Below are 18,785 nucleotides of genomic sequence, written 5' to 3'. Positions count from 1 at the left end.
AACATCAGAGGATCCTACTGCAATCCCCAACGGGAGTCATCCCCGTACAAGGAAGCAAAAAACTCAAAAAACCGATAAATTATCCTTTGTGTGCAATTAACCCCCTTTGGCATTCGCTAGAATAGCACATTGATTCTGCGGATTTTCGTGTAGATTGACGTATTGAGCTGTGCAATAACTAATTTCGGATTTTTCGAATAATACTAGTGACGCGCTTACAATCTATATAGAATATTTTCTTATCATGTTGTAGCGAACAAATGTTTTATGTATAGTATTATTTATATTGTATATAGGCGAGACGTATTCGCAGAGAGATCGTGAAAATATATATATATTTGACGCAGGAAAGTCCACGGAATATGGATTAGGACAGCAGCTAGCTACGCTTGTCTAGGAAAGGTAGCGACTTTACTGCAAATGGAAATGCGCCCACGCGCTATGCAAGTATGCATAAAAGTAATGTCTACTGTAATTCTTTTATGGTGTATTCCCTTTTCGCGCCAGAGTTACCTCGGGCCTATTAAAACCGCTGTACAAATTGCTTGCGCAAGGTACTTTACGTCATCAAACATTTTATCATTACATAATTTTTCCCAAAAAGCATGTCACGTAGAAAACTTTTGCATCGCTACCGTCACTAAACTTTTAATATTCAGCGACTGAAATAAATTAAGCACACTAATAATTACGTTCTTCTCACAATCAGTTACGTGGAGCTAGAATATTTCGTGCAACTCAGTACGACTACGATAAAAATGGAAAAAAGTTATTGGGCGATCGCGCAAAATATTGCTACCGAATAGAGTCCTCGTCGCAGTGTTCGCGACAATAACGCGCGCCAGCACACTGTTCTACCTTTTTCTTTTACGTTGAGGATCTACTCGAAGCAGTGCATCGTAAAATTTTTACTTCACCGCGGTGAAAAGAAAAGAAAAATAATCGTGCAGTATTAAACGTTCCGTTTACAATGGGATTGAAATTTTGCGCGGAAACTCGTAGAAGTAAGGGAACGGAGAGCGCAGGAACGATGAACGCGTTCTCTTTTTCTCGCGCACGTTCTTACAGCGACAATTGCGGTATAGATAAAAGCATCGGGAATACCGCGGGATGAAAGAGGACAACGACGAAAAAAAAGTTGGCGAAACCCTTAAATTTACGCGCGTCATGGGTTCGCCCTTTTGCGGTTCCTCCTGCTTCTGCGAGCTCGTTAGAAACCCTTTGTCACGGCGCCGGATCATCTTTATTCGTGATACCGTCGCGTTTTTACCGGCATCGCCTGTCGATCGCACGCTATTACGGAATACGGTAATACGGTACTCACAAAAAGCTAAGATGCGAAGGTCCAATTAGGATAGGAGTATCGCCTTACCTGAAACAAAGGAGATAATGCATTATTAGTCATGTTGTATAATAAGTAATGCAACAGTAATTATTATAATAATAAAAAATACAAAATAATTAAGATAATAACAATAATACATATAAAGTAATATATAATTATATAAAATAATAGTTAATATACAAAATACTACGATTTCACCGACTTACGCAACTGCGCGCAACACATTCATATTTCAAAACGAGAATGTGAAGAGAATATGGCGTAGCTGGCACCGAGAATTGGCCAGCGATCGGATATGATCGAGTAGTTCGAGACATCGCATGTTTCCACATGGTAATCTCTTTCAAAACGAGCACACGCACGCGGTGCTCATGCTGAACGCCGATGGGAACACATGCGTGCACTCACGCGCGGCTTTACCACCCCGAGTGCGATTGCACTCGTTGGCTTTTTCGAAGCACGATGACGCCTGTTTTTTTGACGATGGAATCAGTTGGAAAATATTGTATGTGTCGAAAAGCTTGGAAATACGATAGTCATCCTCGCCGTATCATCGGTCGTGTAATCCATTGATAGCTAATATCGAATGCACGTTGTATACGCACGTATCGACAATCCGCCTATAATGTGCCAATTAATATTTACACAATCCGTTTACTGTAAAATGATAATGATCAATGGTAACGCGCGATAGCGTGATGCTATATTATTAAATTATTATGTAAAATATATCTCTCTAATGTAAATGTAAAACGTAAAGTAAATCTACGAATGATATGTTAGCTATGCTTGTACTTGAAAAAAGTATAGGTATATTTCACTGAATACAGATATAAGTAAGTTATTCTTATAAAACGGTAATTGAAGGTAATATATAAATTGTTAGAGCGCTTTTAAAAGTATTTTGTAAATTTTATTTGATGATGAAAAGCGTTTTGTAATAAAAGCATTATTCGTTGCACTCAGAGCTGCACTTAATATAATAATAGCCGTAAGTGAGAGGAACGGCAATATATGCGAGAGCAAATGAGAGAACCAGGAAAAGAAGTGGAGACAGAATTAAACAGAGAGAAAATAAACGAGAAAGAGGATGTATGCGATTGCAATTGCTGTCTACGACACTTTACCTTCGACATCTGATATTTCGAGAGTATTAAATTCCCTGGGTTTTCACACCTCGACTCTTGTAGGCGACAACCGAAGGAGATTTTCAACATGGTGGCAGTATTAAAAAAAAAACATCACATCTCTCTTTCTCTTTTCTTCTTGTTTTTCTTTCCGTCTTACCGTTTGTTTCTCCCATATTTTTCTCGTTCTCTTATCCCGCGTTTCTTAAAAAGTAAATTCCGTCGCTGTCACCTTCATCAATTAAGGGGGGAGCCTGCTTTAGAACGCTGAAAATAAGGTATATTTTACGAATTGTTTTTGGAGAAACTATACAGCGGATCATTATAAAACTTTTATGCATTTATTAGTACATGTTTAAAGATAAAAAAAATTATTTTTTTATTTGAATATATCGCTTGTAGAGGTCGTCCTGGAGAAATCTTAGTGCAGCCGCGTCGCCGGCATTGCAAATTGGTGAGCATTCTCCTGCCTCCAAATTTCGTCTAAACTGAAAAATTGAAATATGTTCTCGTTATTTATGAATTCCCATCGTCGATGAACCAAAGAGAGAAGAAAAAAGTTGAAAAGTGCCAAAATGGTGGAGCTTAGAACACAAAAGTACGATTTTTAGGCAAAGTTTTTGAACTTTTTCATGCAAAAATAATTGTTTAACTTAATGTTTTTATGAATATTAAAGGTTCATCGACGATGGGAGTTCATAAATAACGAGAAAATATTTCAATTTTTCAGTTTGGATGAAATTTGGAGGCAGGAGAATGCTCACCAATTTACAATGCCGGCTGCACTAAGACGCCTCCAGGACGACCTCTACAGGCGATATATTCAAATAAAAAAATAATTTTTTTTATCTTTAAACATGTACTAATAAATGCATCAAAGTTTTATAATGATCCGCTGTATAGTTTCTCCAAAAAAAATTCGTAAAATTATACCTTATTTTCAACGTTCTAAAGCAGGCTCCCCCCTTAAGTTGCTTTAATAGTATACTATTTAATCGAAATGCAATTAGCCATTTTTGTACTGAAACGAAATTTTTATTTGTACGTAATAAAAACGCATATAATATAATGTAGACATCGCATCACTGTTACATTCGCTATGAAAAGTCACCTAACGATAGAAAAGTTGATAGTTTGCAGACTATTACATGTGACTCATTAACGACGGCTATTGTTGAGCGCGCGTATCCATTTCGACAGAAATGCCAAGGTGACTGCGTTGATCACGATTGTTGCAGATGCTCAGCATTAATTAATATGTGAATCTTAGGAAAGGTGCGGGGGCATGCATCGCCATGGAAATGTGCGTTAAAATCGTCGGTGAATTAACTTCCTAATTAACGACCGCGACGTCGTTATGAAGGTGTTAAAGTGCGACATAATGCATCTGCTAAAACGACTTCATTTACACAGAAACTTGCTTGAATGCATATCACTAGAATTAACATCGTTGCATTCAGAGAATACTATAAACAACAGCAGACGATTATTCGATAAATTAATTATAAGAATTTCGTTCCGCAAGATCGATGTAAATTAAAGAACAATCGCAGAATCCATTTATTTTCCGTATGCGCTATCAAAACTGTAGGTATATCGGTACTAATATTTATTTGTCCGATAAGAAAGCGAGACGTGTATTGTACAAGACGATATTTCGTACAGAGCGCGGCTATGTAAGAAGAATACAATTTCTCATCTGAACACGGCGCTCACAATACGAGCACCCATGGATTAATCGATCGGTGGCGCACGCTTTCTCATAACTTATCTACGTGCGAGAGCTCGTAGGAACCGGCAAAGTTAGCGGGCACCGTCATAACGCCGCGTGCGTTATACGGGCAAATCGTTCGATCGACTGGAAATGAAATTTACGAGCCAGCTATACGTGCAACATTGCACCCTGGTAATTTTCCGGCGACAAATCTCGCTGCCTTTCTCTCTCTCTCTTATTGTTAGAAAGAAGTATCCTGCCGACCATCGATTCTTGCTTCATCTGTTGTGTAAAAGTCGATCCACATCAAACAACGTGACGCAAGATGTATCGAAAGTCCAAAAAGCAAAAGACTCACAAAAGTTTGCCTTTATAAAATAATATTTTATCGAAAAAGTAAATCCTCTTGGATTTTTTTGCCATTCGTGTGTCATTACAATTCCTTCTCTCGTCATTACGGAAATGAATACGCTGTTGGTCCTCGTAATAGGGCACATCGCTACTTGTGAAGTTAGCCCCCCCATTATTTAAAAGCTTAATTTTGTCTCCCTTGCAGCACAGATAAAACAATTTTGCTACGATAAAAATGAGAAGACCTTATAAGCTTTAAATCGTGTTACGTACTTGGACACGTATTTGGCTAGTCAAACAAACTTACCTCCACTAATTAAACATAACATATCAATCTAATATAATATAATATAAATAAATTCCCATTAAAGGCAACGAAATCCCTAATGAACGTTTTGCCAAGATATTTAATAAGTTGTACCTGGAAGTTTACCGAAGGTGCACCGTTTTTTCGCTAATTGCGTTCACCGTCCATCCACACCGGCGAAAAGGGTCCAAATATATCACGTTCACGCGGTTGCAAAGCGGCGTGCCCAAATTCTCTCTCCGTTTGTGCTCTCGCCGCCGCCTCGGATGAAGTACGTTGATCTTTGCCGATCAACGTACTTCGTCCGGGAGAAAAACGCACCGCCGGGGGCGCGCGGGGATGAAATCCGAGGAGCATTTAGCGGCGCTGCTATTTGACTGCGTACCAAGCCAAGCCAACCTCGGTTGACTTACTTTCTTTTTATACCGTACGGTTTAGCTGCGACATTATCGTGCTATTACTGCCGAGTGTCGGACGTTGTTGCAGCAGTTCAGAGAGAGGGGAGGGCACAGGGAAAAAGTAACTTTGGCAACCGTTGTCTATCGGTCCCGTCCGGCCCGTACGGTTGCCTCAGTCGTTCATTCGAGTTCGCTAGACGCGCAAATTCGGGCAACTTTGCACCCGTGTTTCCAGCGTAACGCAGTTTGGTCCGCTGTCAGGTACGTATGTACTCTTTATGCCTTAACTCGGTACGAATTAATTGTAGCCGTGCGGATTCTCCTCCACCCTTGTGAAGTTAACCCCCCATTATTAAAAACTTAATTTTTTCTTGGAGTTCTGCATAGATTGACAATAGTTCTAGAGTTCTTGATACTTTTAAGAAATAGTTCCAGCCAATCAGTGTTTAGAGCAACATCGCGGCCTGGGCAAGATTATCGTGGCGCCCATTCAGCCCGTTCAAGAGTGCGAAATTCTTGAGAAAGAAAAGACAAGGTAGTAATATCGAACGGCGAACCCCATTTTGTTTTTAGATTTTAGGGAATCCCTCTCACTCTCAAACTAGCAAAGCAGAAGGTTACGGTCTATGGAAGTTGGAACCGGAAATCTAAAAAGAATAACTGAATACTTTATAGATGCATACAGTTAACGGTTATCCTTTAGAGAAACGGCATTTTTCATCAAAAATATTGGTCTTTTTTGGCACAAAATTTATATACAGGGTGTCCCGGGTTTTAACCGACAAACTGCGGGAGCATATTCTACTAGTGGAAATAAGAAAAAATTCTTATATCGAGTTTGCTTAGAAATGCTTTATTACAAAGTTATAAACCAATATTGAAAAGAAATATCAGATAAGTAACAACGGATTTTTTCACAAAAATAAAAATTATCTACGCAATGATTTAGTGACGCATTTCAAAATGTTGTCCTTGCACATCGATACAAGCTAGACATCGACGTAGTACAGAATTTGTTACGGTACGACATTCCTGAAAATTTTCTTGCATCTCAGTAACTGAATTAGTAATTCGTTGCTTTAAATCTATCTGGTACTCTCCTGTTAGGAAATCTACGTTGATACTCTCGTACGACAGCTCGTGCATTCCCGTCACAGAATCCGTACACGAAATGAGTATCAGTGTATTCCTCATTTGAAAACACTTTTGGCATTCTGATAGTAATTGCTAGTTGACACGACGATTGAAATCTAACAGCTACTGTTGCGAAAGTAACAATCATACTGAATCGTTTCAACATAGTGAACATGAATACATGTGAATACACGTAACATAAACATCTTCGACCTTCCAAATTCTACACTATGTTCCGTTGTTACTTATCTCATATTCCTTTTCAATATTGGTTTATAACTTTGTAATAAAGCATTTCTAAGCAAACTCGATATAAGAATTTTTTCTTATTTCCACTAGTAGAATATGCTCCCGCAGTTTGTCGGTTAAAACCCGGGACACCCTGTATATAGGGGAGACGGGGGCGAAGTCGTCACCGGGGCGGCTTCGTCACTACATTTATCTCAAAATCTGTACGTCGCGTGGGCTCGCCATTAATATTGTAAATGCCGCGTATGATGCCCACATGATCAACGGAGTTTAGTGAAGTTATGCGTCATATTGTGATTTTCATTACGACAAACATGTTTTCGGTTGTCAAAAGTGAAATGTTTTGCGCGTCAAATAGTTTTAATATTTTAAATATTATTTTCTCTCCAAATCTCGTGGTAAGGTGATTCTAAAGAGTATGTATGCTGAACATGAATCCAGTGAAGTTTTTTTCATTTTCATTGATATCTAATATTTCATGAGCGACCAAACTTGAAAATTGTGTCCGGGGCGAAGTCGTCACCAAGCCACCGGGGTGAAGGAAGGAGATAAGAAATAGCTGAAATTATATGATACGCTAGAGACGCATGTCACGGTCGGCAATGAACGGAAACGAATTCGATCCCACGACTTCTTCCATGTCTTGTCATGGTGATACACGGAACTTTAGAACCGCAGCAGTGGGCGAAAATTGAAATCAGCAGTGGTCGGATTCCGATGATTAAATGTTTATATTTTCCTGTTAAAAAATAATTAATAAAATGTATCGGTAAATCTACCGATTAGCGAACCCACCTCCTATCACCTTGTCCTTGACATATATTATAGAGGTCAACCTCCTGAGTAACATTGTGCAAGTTTTAACCGTCGGTCGTTGTTTACTAAAAAGTTATTAACAAAAGAAGTTTAACAATTTTGCACGATCAAGAATGTGTTTTTCGAAAAGTGGGGGGCTACGTGAAGTTAGCCCCCCATATTTTTGAAACTGATTTTCATGCCTTTAATGGCCGGAACTATTTCTTAAAAGTATCAAGAACTAAAACTATTGGCAATCTATGCAGAACGTCAAGAAAAAATTAAGTTTTTAAATAATGGGGGGCTAACTTCACAAGGGTCACTTCGCTGCGTCACTGCAGGTATGCATCGTGTCATGTCGCATAATGTGAATCAACCTTAATCTGTCCTTATCGCCGTGGAACTGAAACCGGTTTTCATGTTCTCAGACAGGCCAAAGCTCGCGCTCCAGGTATGCGTACGCCGTCGATTATCATATTAAATGTACCGGTATATTTGCGGTCATTGGGTTGAGGTGGAACATGCCGGATTTACATTTGGGTCTTTCATTCCCGCGTGGCCGTTCGCATAAATGATACGGTTCCCATCGCGTCCTTTCATTTTTCATACGGCCGATAAACGGTCGGTTTGGAACGGATCAATTAAAACTGCTGACCAATTAGCTCTTCGTAAAAGCCACACGATAACTGAGGTATGATGGAGCAAATTATTACTGGCGAACTATGTATTATATTATAAACTGCTTTAATGCATGCGACTTAACGTACGAACGCCACGTCATTGTAGAATCAGATTGCATCTCAAATAAATCTTTCGGCAGAATTAAAAATTTCGTCACCTGCCCCGAATCTCGCCGCCACGTCACGATTACTTGGACGCTTTTCGAAAATGTATTATAAATCCTAACAGGACCGCTGTCCAACACTCGATCCTTCGTTTCGTTACAAGGGCCGAACTTGAAAAGACAAATTAGTTCCCCGAATCGATTCGTCTGTGGTTACTACCTCGGTGGATAATGGGTCGAGAATCTCTGGAACAGCCATCAAGATTTGTGAGCACAACGAGGAGAAACGTATGATGTACCGCGTAATCCAAGATTCACGTTATGCGAATTGCGAGAACGTTGCTGGCATCGCCGTTAATGATTTCACATGGAAAAGAACGTGGTTTGATTGCGCTGGGAAAGGAGCATATGGTGTTTCGAAGTCGCCGATTACGCTATAGTTCAAGACGATGTATCTTTTTCATTTGTCGATCCTTTATTATCTACGATCAAAGTAATGAATTTTTCGGCGGAACATGCAATCTGCGTATCTTCTGCAAAGTAAACGGATCTTATCGATATGGATCAACTACGTGTTCCATAGATATCGCGAGGATTAGCTGGATTCAGTTTATGTTAATCGAGCTTTCTCAAAGATTGAAGTTCCTCTGAGTTTTTCGCTCATCATTCCGGGGTTCCATAATGTATAAGGTTGCAATAAGCACAGCGCCAAGTAAAACGCCTTGAGCTTCTTCGGACACAAAAGAAATCCGCAGGAATATAGGTCTTCTCATTATCATAAGCCCTATAATAGACGTCGGGGTAAAGAACTGAGACAGAAGGATCTTATCCGCGATGAGTTTCTCGATATCCGTGCTCATAAATTCATTTGCTCTCGTGATTTTCTCGACAGTATTTATAATCATTTGTAAAGTTTCATAAATAAAATAACATCATGAAAGAAGCTTATGTCACGCTTATAGGAACTATTTCCTCCTCTTTGCGACGCCAACGGAAACCGATCCAGATCTGGAATGTCCTTCGACCTCCACCGAGTTTTGAATGATGTCTGCGATGAATCACGAAGTTGAATACCGAACAAGTTGAAGAAAGACAAGCAGGTGCAGATTTGAGAGGCCAACGCAGCCTCGAGTGTACCAACTCGAAGGATTCAAGTTGATGAAAAACACATCTCTCACAAATTACATAGATTATATGGACTAAGTTCCGAGCTTGCTTCGTGAGAGCTTTTCCGAAAATCTCAAAAATAAAATCGCACGAACGCAATATAAAATATTTAATCATAAATTCAGCACAGCAGTACGTAAAAGTAATACGGAATTAATGCAATAAGATAATTCTCGTTTAATAATAATCGAAAAATAGAAGATTATAAAATCGGAAAAGCAAAAGTGTGGCAAAGATATTATGGATTAAATTAAATGGATGTAACGCGATCGAAACTGAATATTTGAACTGATATTGTTATCTGATGTTGTCTTTCCAAAAATTTAATCTAGAGTATTTTTATATATGACACTAAAATCCAGCTGAACTCGGCGTTGATAAAACTGTTTCTATTCTATATACGTACAATTTCAGTTGAACTTTAACTCTCGCGATGTTTCATTTGCGATACGCGTCGAAAGGCGTTGGAGAAACATCGAAGTTGGCCGACTAGTGTAAGCAAGAAACTTTGAGCTGTTCGATCTACTCCGATAGTTTGGAACCTCTCATGAAATACTTGATGTACGAAATATCTGATGTAACATCAGGAGGTTCAAATTGACAGCATCAAGCTAGTTCCAAAAAGGGATGGAGAGAAGACGAAGGAAATCAATCTCGTCATCGACGGACAACCTCTTCGTGATCATCTTGCTCTTATCGAATGATATGCAAAGAGCCAAATCGAGAGAAAGAGAGGACGAGAGAGACAAAAGAGAGAGAGAGAGAGAGAAAAGGAGACACGAGGGAAGGAAGAAAAAGACACAATAAAGGTGACGTTGCACTTAACGGCGGCATCTGTCCTAGGAAGAGATGAAACAGCTGTGTTTATAGGAGGTGAAACTGGCGGACAGAGAAGAAGAAAAAAGAAAGAAAGAAAAGAGAAACAAAGAGAGAAGGAAATGCGAAAAGAAGGAAAAGATAGCTGGACAGAGGAAAAAGGGAGGGAAAAAGGGAGAACAGCCTCTAGCCACGATGGGCTCCGAGTTCGAAGTGGATAAAGAGAGAAATATGGGCAACCATCGGTGAAGAGAAAAAGACAGACAAGGAAGGAGCAAGAGAAAGGGGAGGGCTACGTTGGAAAGGGCGATAAAGGGGCATGGAAAAGGAGCTGGCAACGCCGCCCGGTCGATAGAGGAGTGGGATCTGCGAGGTGCGGCAACATCGCGAGGCGTCTGCTTTAATACAGTGGTTCTCATGCTGGTCTTGAAAGTTGCATTATTTTTCAAATCAAACATTAATAAAACCAAAAACAGCTGCTACATTAATTACGAAAGAATTAGAATTGTAACACACTCTAAAAGATTGATAGAAAACTCGTTAAAAAGTTAGAGGATTTAAATAGTAAGTAAACCATCAATCAAACTATTTTGGAAGACGATAAAAATAAAATTAGGAAGAATTCCTAAATATGATTAACTAAAGCAGTTGCAATTTAAGTTCTATTAGTTAAGCTTTTGTATATTAAAAGAGAGAATTGTTAGAATTTAAGTAAAACAGATATGGATACTCATCTTATTATTTTGATTGTATCAAGTTTAAATTTTTATTTTAACTAGAACTTTAATAAAATTTAAGTTTAGAATTGATCACGGTACACTAGGAGTCTGTCTGTAAAGAATTTGTAAGAGAACATGGTGGCATCTTGCCAAGATTTCGCTGCGGGAAGATCCGAAAATGACTCCAAATTCTATAATTGAACTGAGACACATCGTATATCGCCATTCAAAGATTTCTAACTTTTTCTCTGGATGAAATCTCCAGATTTATTTCCAAAGCCGTATACAGTATGAAAGTTATCTATACATCGGCAAGCCAAACTTTCAAAGTGTGCAAACGTCTTGCGGAGCTTCAAGGGACTCGAAGACGTGGAGATCTTTCAGGAAACCGATCTGCGGTCAGGTTTGCAGGTTTGTCTTTCGACACGGAACTCTTTTTGCCGAGGACCGGTTTACGAATTGTAGCCCGAATTTTTCAGGAGAATGGAAAACGTCGGGAGAGGACCAGAGGTTGAGCGGAGCGATGATGAACGCGATAATTTGTCTTAAACGAGCATAATTGGACAAGTAGTAAAAACAAGAAAAATGTAAATTGAAACGTTTATAAAGAGGCGCACACGGCTTTGAGGACAATCTGCTTTATATGACCGGTTCGATATTTCGTTTTGCGTGAAAAACGGTTAAATCATACGTGACGCAAATTGCCACGCGGCTTTGAACTCCAAATATTCGTGCGGCTATATGTCCCGAATTTTGCGTGGTTTTCAATTCAAAGCCAACAAATTCAGTGGAACTGTAGGTACCTTAAAGTAATGATACAATGTCACCGAATGATTCGATGATACACGTACGCGATATTTATATTAAATGCTGTTTTCTTTCATTTATTAGTCTTTCCCTTTTGTAGTGATTCATTTCATGTTCCAAGTGTCCCCACTTCTACGAAAATGTTTTTATCGTGCGTTGTAGGGTGCAATTGTGTAATTGTGGTAATATTCACAGCCATTCACTATACATTCGTCCCTCTTGTACGAAATAAATAATTTATGAATGAGAAATGGCCGACTGTTGGCACCTTGTGTAAGTGCGTGTCTCGGAAACGTATGGTCGAGCGTAAAAAGCGGGGAAGCAAACGTCGCGGTGCACGAGTCGTACACAGGAACTGCATAATTCTAAATAAGTTTCGCAGATGTTCGCAGTTGTGGCGTGTAAAATCAAACGGCGTTTCGCAATCCTCGTGAATGTGCGAGACCGTCGTGCTCGCCACATAAGAAAAATCGTAGGACACATTCTCCATAAATATCAAAGAAATCAGTCGAGTGTTGTAACATCTATGAATTTCAGCAACGATCGCTGTTATAAGAATAATATGACGATAAAAATTCGTAGAAATCGTAATTTTATGCACATATTACATTTAATCTATCTTTATCTATCTTTATCGAGCGCGAGAGACTGGCGCAGTAAGCATTTCATATCACTAATGGAGACAAACCCGAGCGAGATACGAGCGTCTTTCGGTTCCTGAGAGTCGTGGTTGCCATTGGTATTAACTCTCCCGGAAGAAGTCGGCGGGAATGTGGGCGATGCGGCATCGTGAGGACGCTCAAGATTCGGACTGATGCTTAAATTAAATCTAACGTCGCGGCGCGCGACATCGTCGAGCGTTCTACGCTCCTTTTTTCTCATATTCGACTGTTATTCTCTTTTACGGGGTAGTTTCTGATGGTTCACGCATCGAGGTTCCGGAGAATCCAAGGGTTTTTATCGTCAATAATATCGGAGTAAAAGAGGTGAAGAGAGATAGAAAAGGATTCTGGGATGTAACAGCACGCCACTTTTTTGTTCTAGAAGCATCGTCTTTGAAAACTTTTCGCGCTATCTCTTGCGAGTTCTCTTGCGAGAAGTCCCCGCGATCGTTCGTCAGGATTTTCGGCGATGAAGAGATACCGCCATTTCGCAGAAAAGTTCACGAAATCCGTTAATTTGTGATATCTGACAAATAACGTATGCCCGATTGTTCCTTCGCAAGAATCTATACGTTACAGATTAACAAAATGAGCGAAAGTTCGCGTCCTTTTTAAATACGTGACATTTCGAGTTTTCTTGTCGCTTCATGTGTGTGGATGCCGATTTGTCTGTCTTCGTATGTAATATTAAATGAGGAGAACTGTTTAATGTCGCAAATGCATAATGTACTCGCCTCCGTACAATAATAATACATTAATTTTAATGAATAAATAACGATTCTGTCGTCGAGTCATTGCGGAACATCTGCGTTTATATTTTTCATAACGTCGATATGAGCAATTTGTGTCACTTGGGAGAGAAACTATGGACTAGTACATACGAACCGCTGGAAAAATACATCCAGCCAATAAATAATTTCTTTGCCTTGTACTGTGCAGTAACATAATATAATCGAAGAGTTAAAAGTGTAAACAGCATTACGAATCATAAATATCTCGGTGCCGCGATGCGAAATGCGATTCTTGTGTGTAATAAACCGATTTTTGATTCTCGCAAAAATTGAAGCTATGCAGTTGGAAATAGCGCGGTTAATGTTTCTCGCGTGCATCTATTGCGAGGTAAAAGCTTAAGAAATTGTGGCAATATTTATATATTCGAACTTTGCGAAATATTTACGCGATGGAAGGTCGCTAGTTCAGCGGCTGGAAATGGATCGCGATCGAGAGCGGTCAGCACAAAACTCCCTGCTTCTCACGATTTTTTTATCTGGGTAACCGTGTTTTTATGAGTGATCGACCTTTTCATTCCGGATTCATGAGAAGAGCCCCGCGGCGAGCTAAAGATACGTGATTCTTCTGGGATTCGATGGACCGCAATCTCATGTTACCAATGAGGTACATTTGCATCGTGACAAATGTTCCTATGCACTTGCGAGCAATCAACTATCATGCATGAGATAATATCGACTGCAAAATTGTGTCTCTCGCGGTTTTCTCCGCTGAACGAAATTAAATTCTTGCATTTCAGCGTGACGTTAAAATGAAAACGCCACATAGATAATTACGATATATTCATCGACATAATACATGTGTCAAAATTATAATGAATATTTCATATATAGATATACTCTTCTTCCTTGTGCTCACGTAACACACACTCTAACATATAATTTGAGATTTTCGTAGGAAGTCGCAGCTTGTCAGTGACAGCGCGCGGGCACCGTCGTGAAACGGAGCTCGAAAAGAGCTGCTCGCGACAGCGGTGAAGCTCGATTTAGTCCTTCTTCTGTGCGAGGGGAAGAATCTCTGGACAAGAGATCGTGCATATTCCTGAAATCTTTTCCACTAGCGGAATCACGTGCTGGAGAACGCCTGCGAGATTCGCTTGAATCGCGACGTGTGCCATTTACGCGCAGAAGCATTTCCTCGTCTCGTAAATCCCGATACCTTCAATTAGCGAGCGCACCCGACGTCGAACGCGATATAATTGCACAATGCACATCCGATAATCCGAAGCCGCGCGAGGGCAACGTTGACCGCGCGATACTCTAATCGGCGAATGCACACACTTTGCTATTGTCGGAACACCTGGCGCGGTGTTGGATTCCCACCGCCGAGGTGACGACGAAATGTTTCTATTCCGCTGTCGGGCAAGGGTGCGCCACAAAGGTACGGAAAGGGGCAATGAACTGACGCGTCGCGCGTCCAAAAAAGCTGCGACCGTGTTACGATGGCGACAAGATTCGTCTGACTTTATGCGCGCGTGTGCACGTCTCCCAGACGAATATATTCCGACTTTAAAAAATCAGAAAAAGGACTTTAAGAAATCAAAAAAAATTCGAATCGCGGGTTCCTGATAGATCGCGGGATTTAACTGTCACATGAAAATGCAAATCACATCGTTAAACGAAATTCAAACGTCGTTCACCAAATTCCATATATTTATGCGTGCGCCGTGAACGTACATCTTCATAAAGGAAAAGAAGATAACTTAATATGTAATTACAGGATGAAGCAGCTCTTGTATTAAATTAAAACGCTAATTAAAACGTCGTGGAAGAGTCAGTATTGTTATGCAAACTCGCACGGACGCGTCTTATTTGATAAGAGCGCCACGCCCGAATTACGAACACCGCGGAAACCCCGGACGATCTCGCACGATCTGCTGCAACAATCTGATGCCTGGATCGCTCACCTTGTTTCCATACTAGAATCCACAAGGCTGTCACGCTGCGCGCCGTACGCAGGATAGTGTTCCGTCGAAGGCGGTGGCGCAGGACGCGCTCGTGATATCGCCTCGAAATGTCGCCGACACTGTTGGCGATGCTGGTAGCGATGACGTTGCTGTTGATGCCGTTGTTGCTGCTGCTGCTGATAGTGATGATGATGCAAGATCGATGGATTAATCTGGATCCGGTGTATCGCGCCTGGTACCCGCCAGCAAAGCACATATGGAATCACAAAGTCGGGCTTCACCTGCACCAGCGGCAGTAGGCAGTACTCGATCTCGCGCGGATTGAAGGACACCAATCGGCCGCTCGTGTTACCGCTCGATCCGCGCACCAGAAGACGACCCTCTCCGCGGAGGACGTTGTAGTTGCGCCAGCCAAGGTCACGGGGTAACATGTCACGAGGACATCCCTGCCAAGCACGAGCTACCGGCTGCTTACGCGTCTCGCCGTCATCGTTTCAAGGATCCCTCTCGTTCTCCGCGCGGACGACCGAGGATCTTGCTGAATCGAACGCGTGCTGATATACGTGCCGGTCGCTCAATGAAGGCAGCTGACGACCACGACAGGGGATTCTTCTCGCTCGCGACGAAACGTAACAACCGAAAGACTAAATGGTAGCGCGTGCTGGTCTACGAGACGCTCATCAGCGATTCCACGCGCGGTCGTTCGAACGCGGTTGGCGATCCATAGTCTCCGTGCGCTCGTTGCGTCCGGCGCACTCGCGTCACACAAACACCCACGGCGAGGGCACGGTGCGAGGTCTGCTCAGGGCGAGTTCCAACCCCCGGCTCTTTCTCGCGGATTTCCCGATCAGGGATCCAGCGCGCTCGCTCGCGAACAATGCCGGGCGTAGCAGACGGGTGAGACCGGATCCGGGAGCGTCATTCTCGGGCGGAAAGCGCCTGTGCTCGCGCGAGGAAATTCGGGATCACTGGGAGGACCGGGAGGGCGGCGAGACAGGCGGCCGACACTCCCTTCTCGCGCGACAACACTCCGACCTTAGCATCGACTTCCACGACCGGAGCCGAACGGGCGAGAGCGAACGAACCCAACGAACGGACGTGGAACGAAAGGCGAGAGAGGAACGCAGCCCCCAAGGATCTCCGCGGCGCGCCACGAATTTCAAACCGGGTTGCGCGCGCAATTTACGTGCCGCAGGGCTGTCTCAAAGAAAGGCCGTGAGAGAGGTGTCGGCTAGGATGCGAAAATGTCAACGGTTCTTACGTTCTCGAGCGATTCTACGGATGCGCCGAATTTCTCAACCGATTTTCAGACCGATTCGAACTATCAGGCTGATAACTTGATGCGTTCTTGAAGAGTCGTAGATGGATACCGATTCGAGTGTCTAGTAACGCTAAGAAGCTGTGAATCGGTAGATGGGATCGTGTCAGATCGTATGACGAAAAGCATCAATCAGCTATCCCACGGCATTTACTATCTATCATCGTCATTATACAATCCGGCGCGTATTAATTCAGAGTTGGATGCATGGCTAGAGCGGTGCTCGCGATTTATGAGAAAACATAAATCAGCCCCCGACGTCAATACATATTGGCAAAAGGTGGCTAACATGCCACTCAAAGGATATTAGGATAGTTGGATCTCGGACAAAATTTAAACACTATCGCCTGAGAGAAAAAGCGCCAGGATAATTAAACGGCTATCTATTTGAGGAGCCGTCGAGGAGCCAATGAACTGCGTATAATAGCAGTAGAGGTTCATTTAGCAACGTCTAAATGTCAGTGCAACAATCACCAACGTCTCAGACCGGCCGCATGGAAATTTCGTTAGCCGCTTTCGCGAGAGAATCCTCCGGCGAAAAGCTTAATAAATGAAACGCAGGTGAGAGGCGGCCTTCTTTCGCGGATTCCCCCCTTCTTTATCTTCTTTATCGATTGCGCTATCATCACAGCCGTTATTATGATTCCGCGTCGTCACTAAATACCGTATCTTTTTGCCTGTGCAGACGTGCGTCCGCATCATGTGTCGACACCTTCCGCGCGAATGTAATCGCCTCAAGATGTAAATACGATAAAAATACGAGATATTTTTCTGCTGCTACAAGATCGCGCTGAAAAAATACAAAAAATGTATAAAATATATAAAGTATAAAAGATTAAATAAAATAAAATTTAAATTAATTACGAACATTAATCATAAATATTGAGTCATAAGGGAATCACGATAGTGAGTCAAAGCATTTAACGATAAACAATAAATATGCAAGTCAACGCGCTGCTTGTTAAATATTAAGATCATAATAATGCATAAATTTGTCAATGAATTTCGCGACAATTTTCAATCGATTGACCGCAATTGTCGTTTAATTGTCGCTGGTAGCGCCGCTAATGAGCACGAATCAGCCATGAAATCTCGATTATACGGTTATGCGTGTCCGCACAGTGCCGTTAGTCTGATATCTTTCCGCCCAGAGTGACACTGCACCTGCATCAGCACCGCGACCAAAACACTTGGAAATTCCGCAGGAGGATTGGAGGGGGGAAGAGGGTAAATGATCGCGAAGGTCGTTCGCACCTGCTCGCCCCACGCTGCGCAACTTGTGCAGGTGCATCACGAATCAAGGGCACTTTGTCGATCAACAGTTGATTTTTATATCCGCACATTTCGTCAAAAAACTCCACACTTTTCTGCAAGATATGTGCACACTAAAATCCAAAAAATATATATAAATTTTTGACAAATTTGTTGGAACAGAGAACTTGTTTTCACGTGAAAAGATTTTAAAGATTTTATGCGAAATATCCCATCTGACGTTATAATATTGATTGCATTTTGAACGCATCATAATGTCCGATAAACTCGCGCGTAAATATAAAGTTGACACAAGTATCACAATATCACGTTCGCCATTAATCAGTTCTCGATAATATTAGCAATACTACAGTAAGTACAGTATAGATATTAGATGTATGCACGTAGTATAGCTGGTTTAATTAACCGCTCAATTGATTAACCTATTAATCAAGGCAGAATTACATCGTCCGCAGAGCGCTGCGCTGTAATCCTCATCAAGCAATATTTGTTGTTCAACTTGTTTATTCAATAGTTAATACATGTCTGTATCAACTTAAATGCCGACGAGTGTCATCCGCGTAATGCATCATATCATTCTGTCATTCACACGTTCTCGATAGAATTAAACGCGTCATGTGATCGAATAAAATAGCATAAACAGCTATTAATTTCTCGATTTAACTTTCCCTCGTGGAGAAAGGATAAAGGTACGTTGAATAAATCTTAAGGACGTCTGGTTTTTTTTTTAATTTTCTCTTGCGAGAAACGCAGATCGATCACTGGTATACCGAGTGATTGTTAAGGTCACATACGCCTGCAATTCTGCGGAAAATCGAAAGCGAGTAACTTTCATAACCGAGAATAACGATTATGCGTAAGCATTTTCCCAAGCATATACATATAATCCTGACTTATTATCCACTACGAAAATACGTAACTGTAATTATCGACCAGAAGTGAGACTGTCAGTTTGACATTTCACATCTACGTCGCACAAATAAGTTTTTCTGGTTATCGATATTTCGTCGAAGATGGATCGATCAATGTATAAAATTTAGCAATCATTCGTTGCTCTTTGATAAATACTAAAGAAAATAAAAGAAGACTCCTTCAAGGAAAACGCGTCAAACTTTCTTTATTGAT

General features: G+C 41.3%; 1 protein-coding gene across 2 annotated transcripts in view; it reads right to left on the bottom strand.

Moving 5' to 3' along the window:
* The window catches only part of LOC105276832 (protein gustavus), a 75,929-nt gene extending 59,757 nt beyond the window's left edge, over positions 1-16,172 (bottom strand). The window contains exon 1 of one of the 2 annotated variants that reach the window (XM_011334761.3): positions 15,071-16,172. In XM_011334761.3, coding sequence (XP_011333063.2) covers positions 15,071-15,501 — 431 coding nt within the window. In that variant the 5' untranslated portion in view covers positions 15,502-16,172. The remainder of the gene's footprint in view (positions 1-15,070) is intronic. The other variant, XM_011334760.3, reaches the window with a different exon arrangement.
* Between the last annotated feature and the right edge of the window lie 2,613 nt (positions 16,173-18,785).

This window comes from Ooceraea biroi, chromosome 2, assembly GCF_003672135.1.
Source record: "Ooceraea biroi isolate clonal line C1 chromosome 2, Obir_v5.4, whole genome shotgun sequence".
Taxonomy (NCBI): domain Eukaryota; kingdom Metazoa; phylum Arthropoda; class Insecta; order Hymenoptera; family Formicidae; genus Ooceraea; species Ooceraea biroi.
Note: the sequence above shows the minus strand (reverse complement) of the source record. Positions and strands in the feature narration are given on the sequence as shown.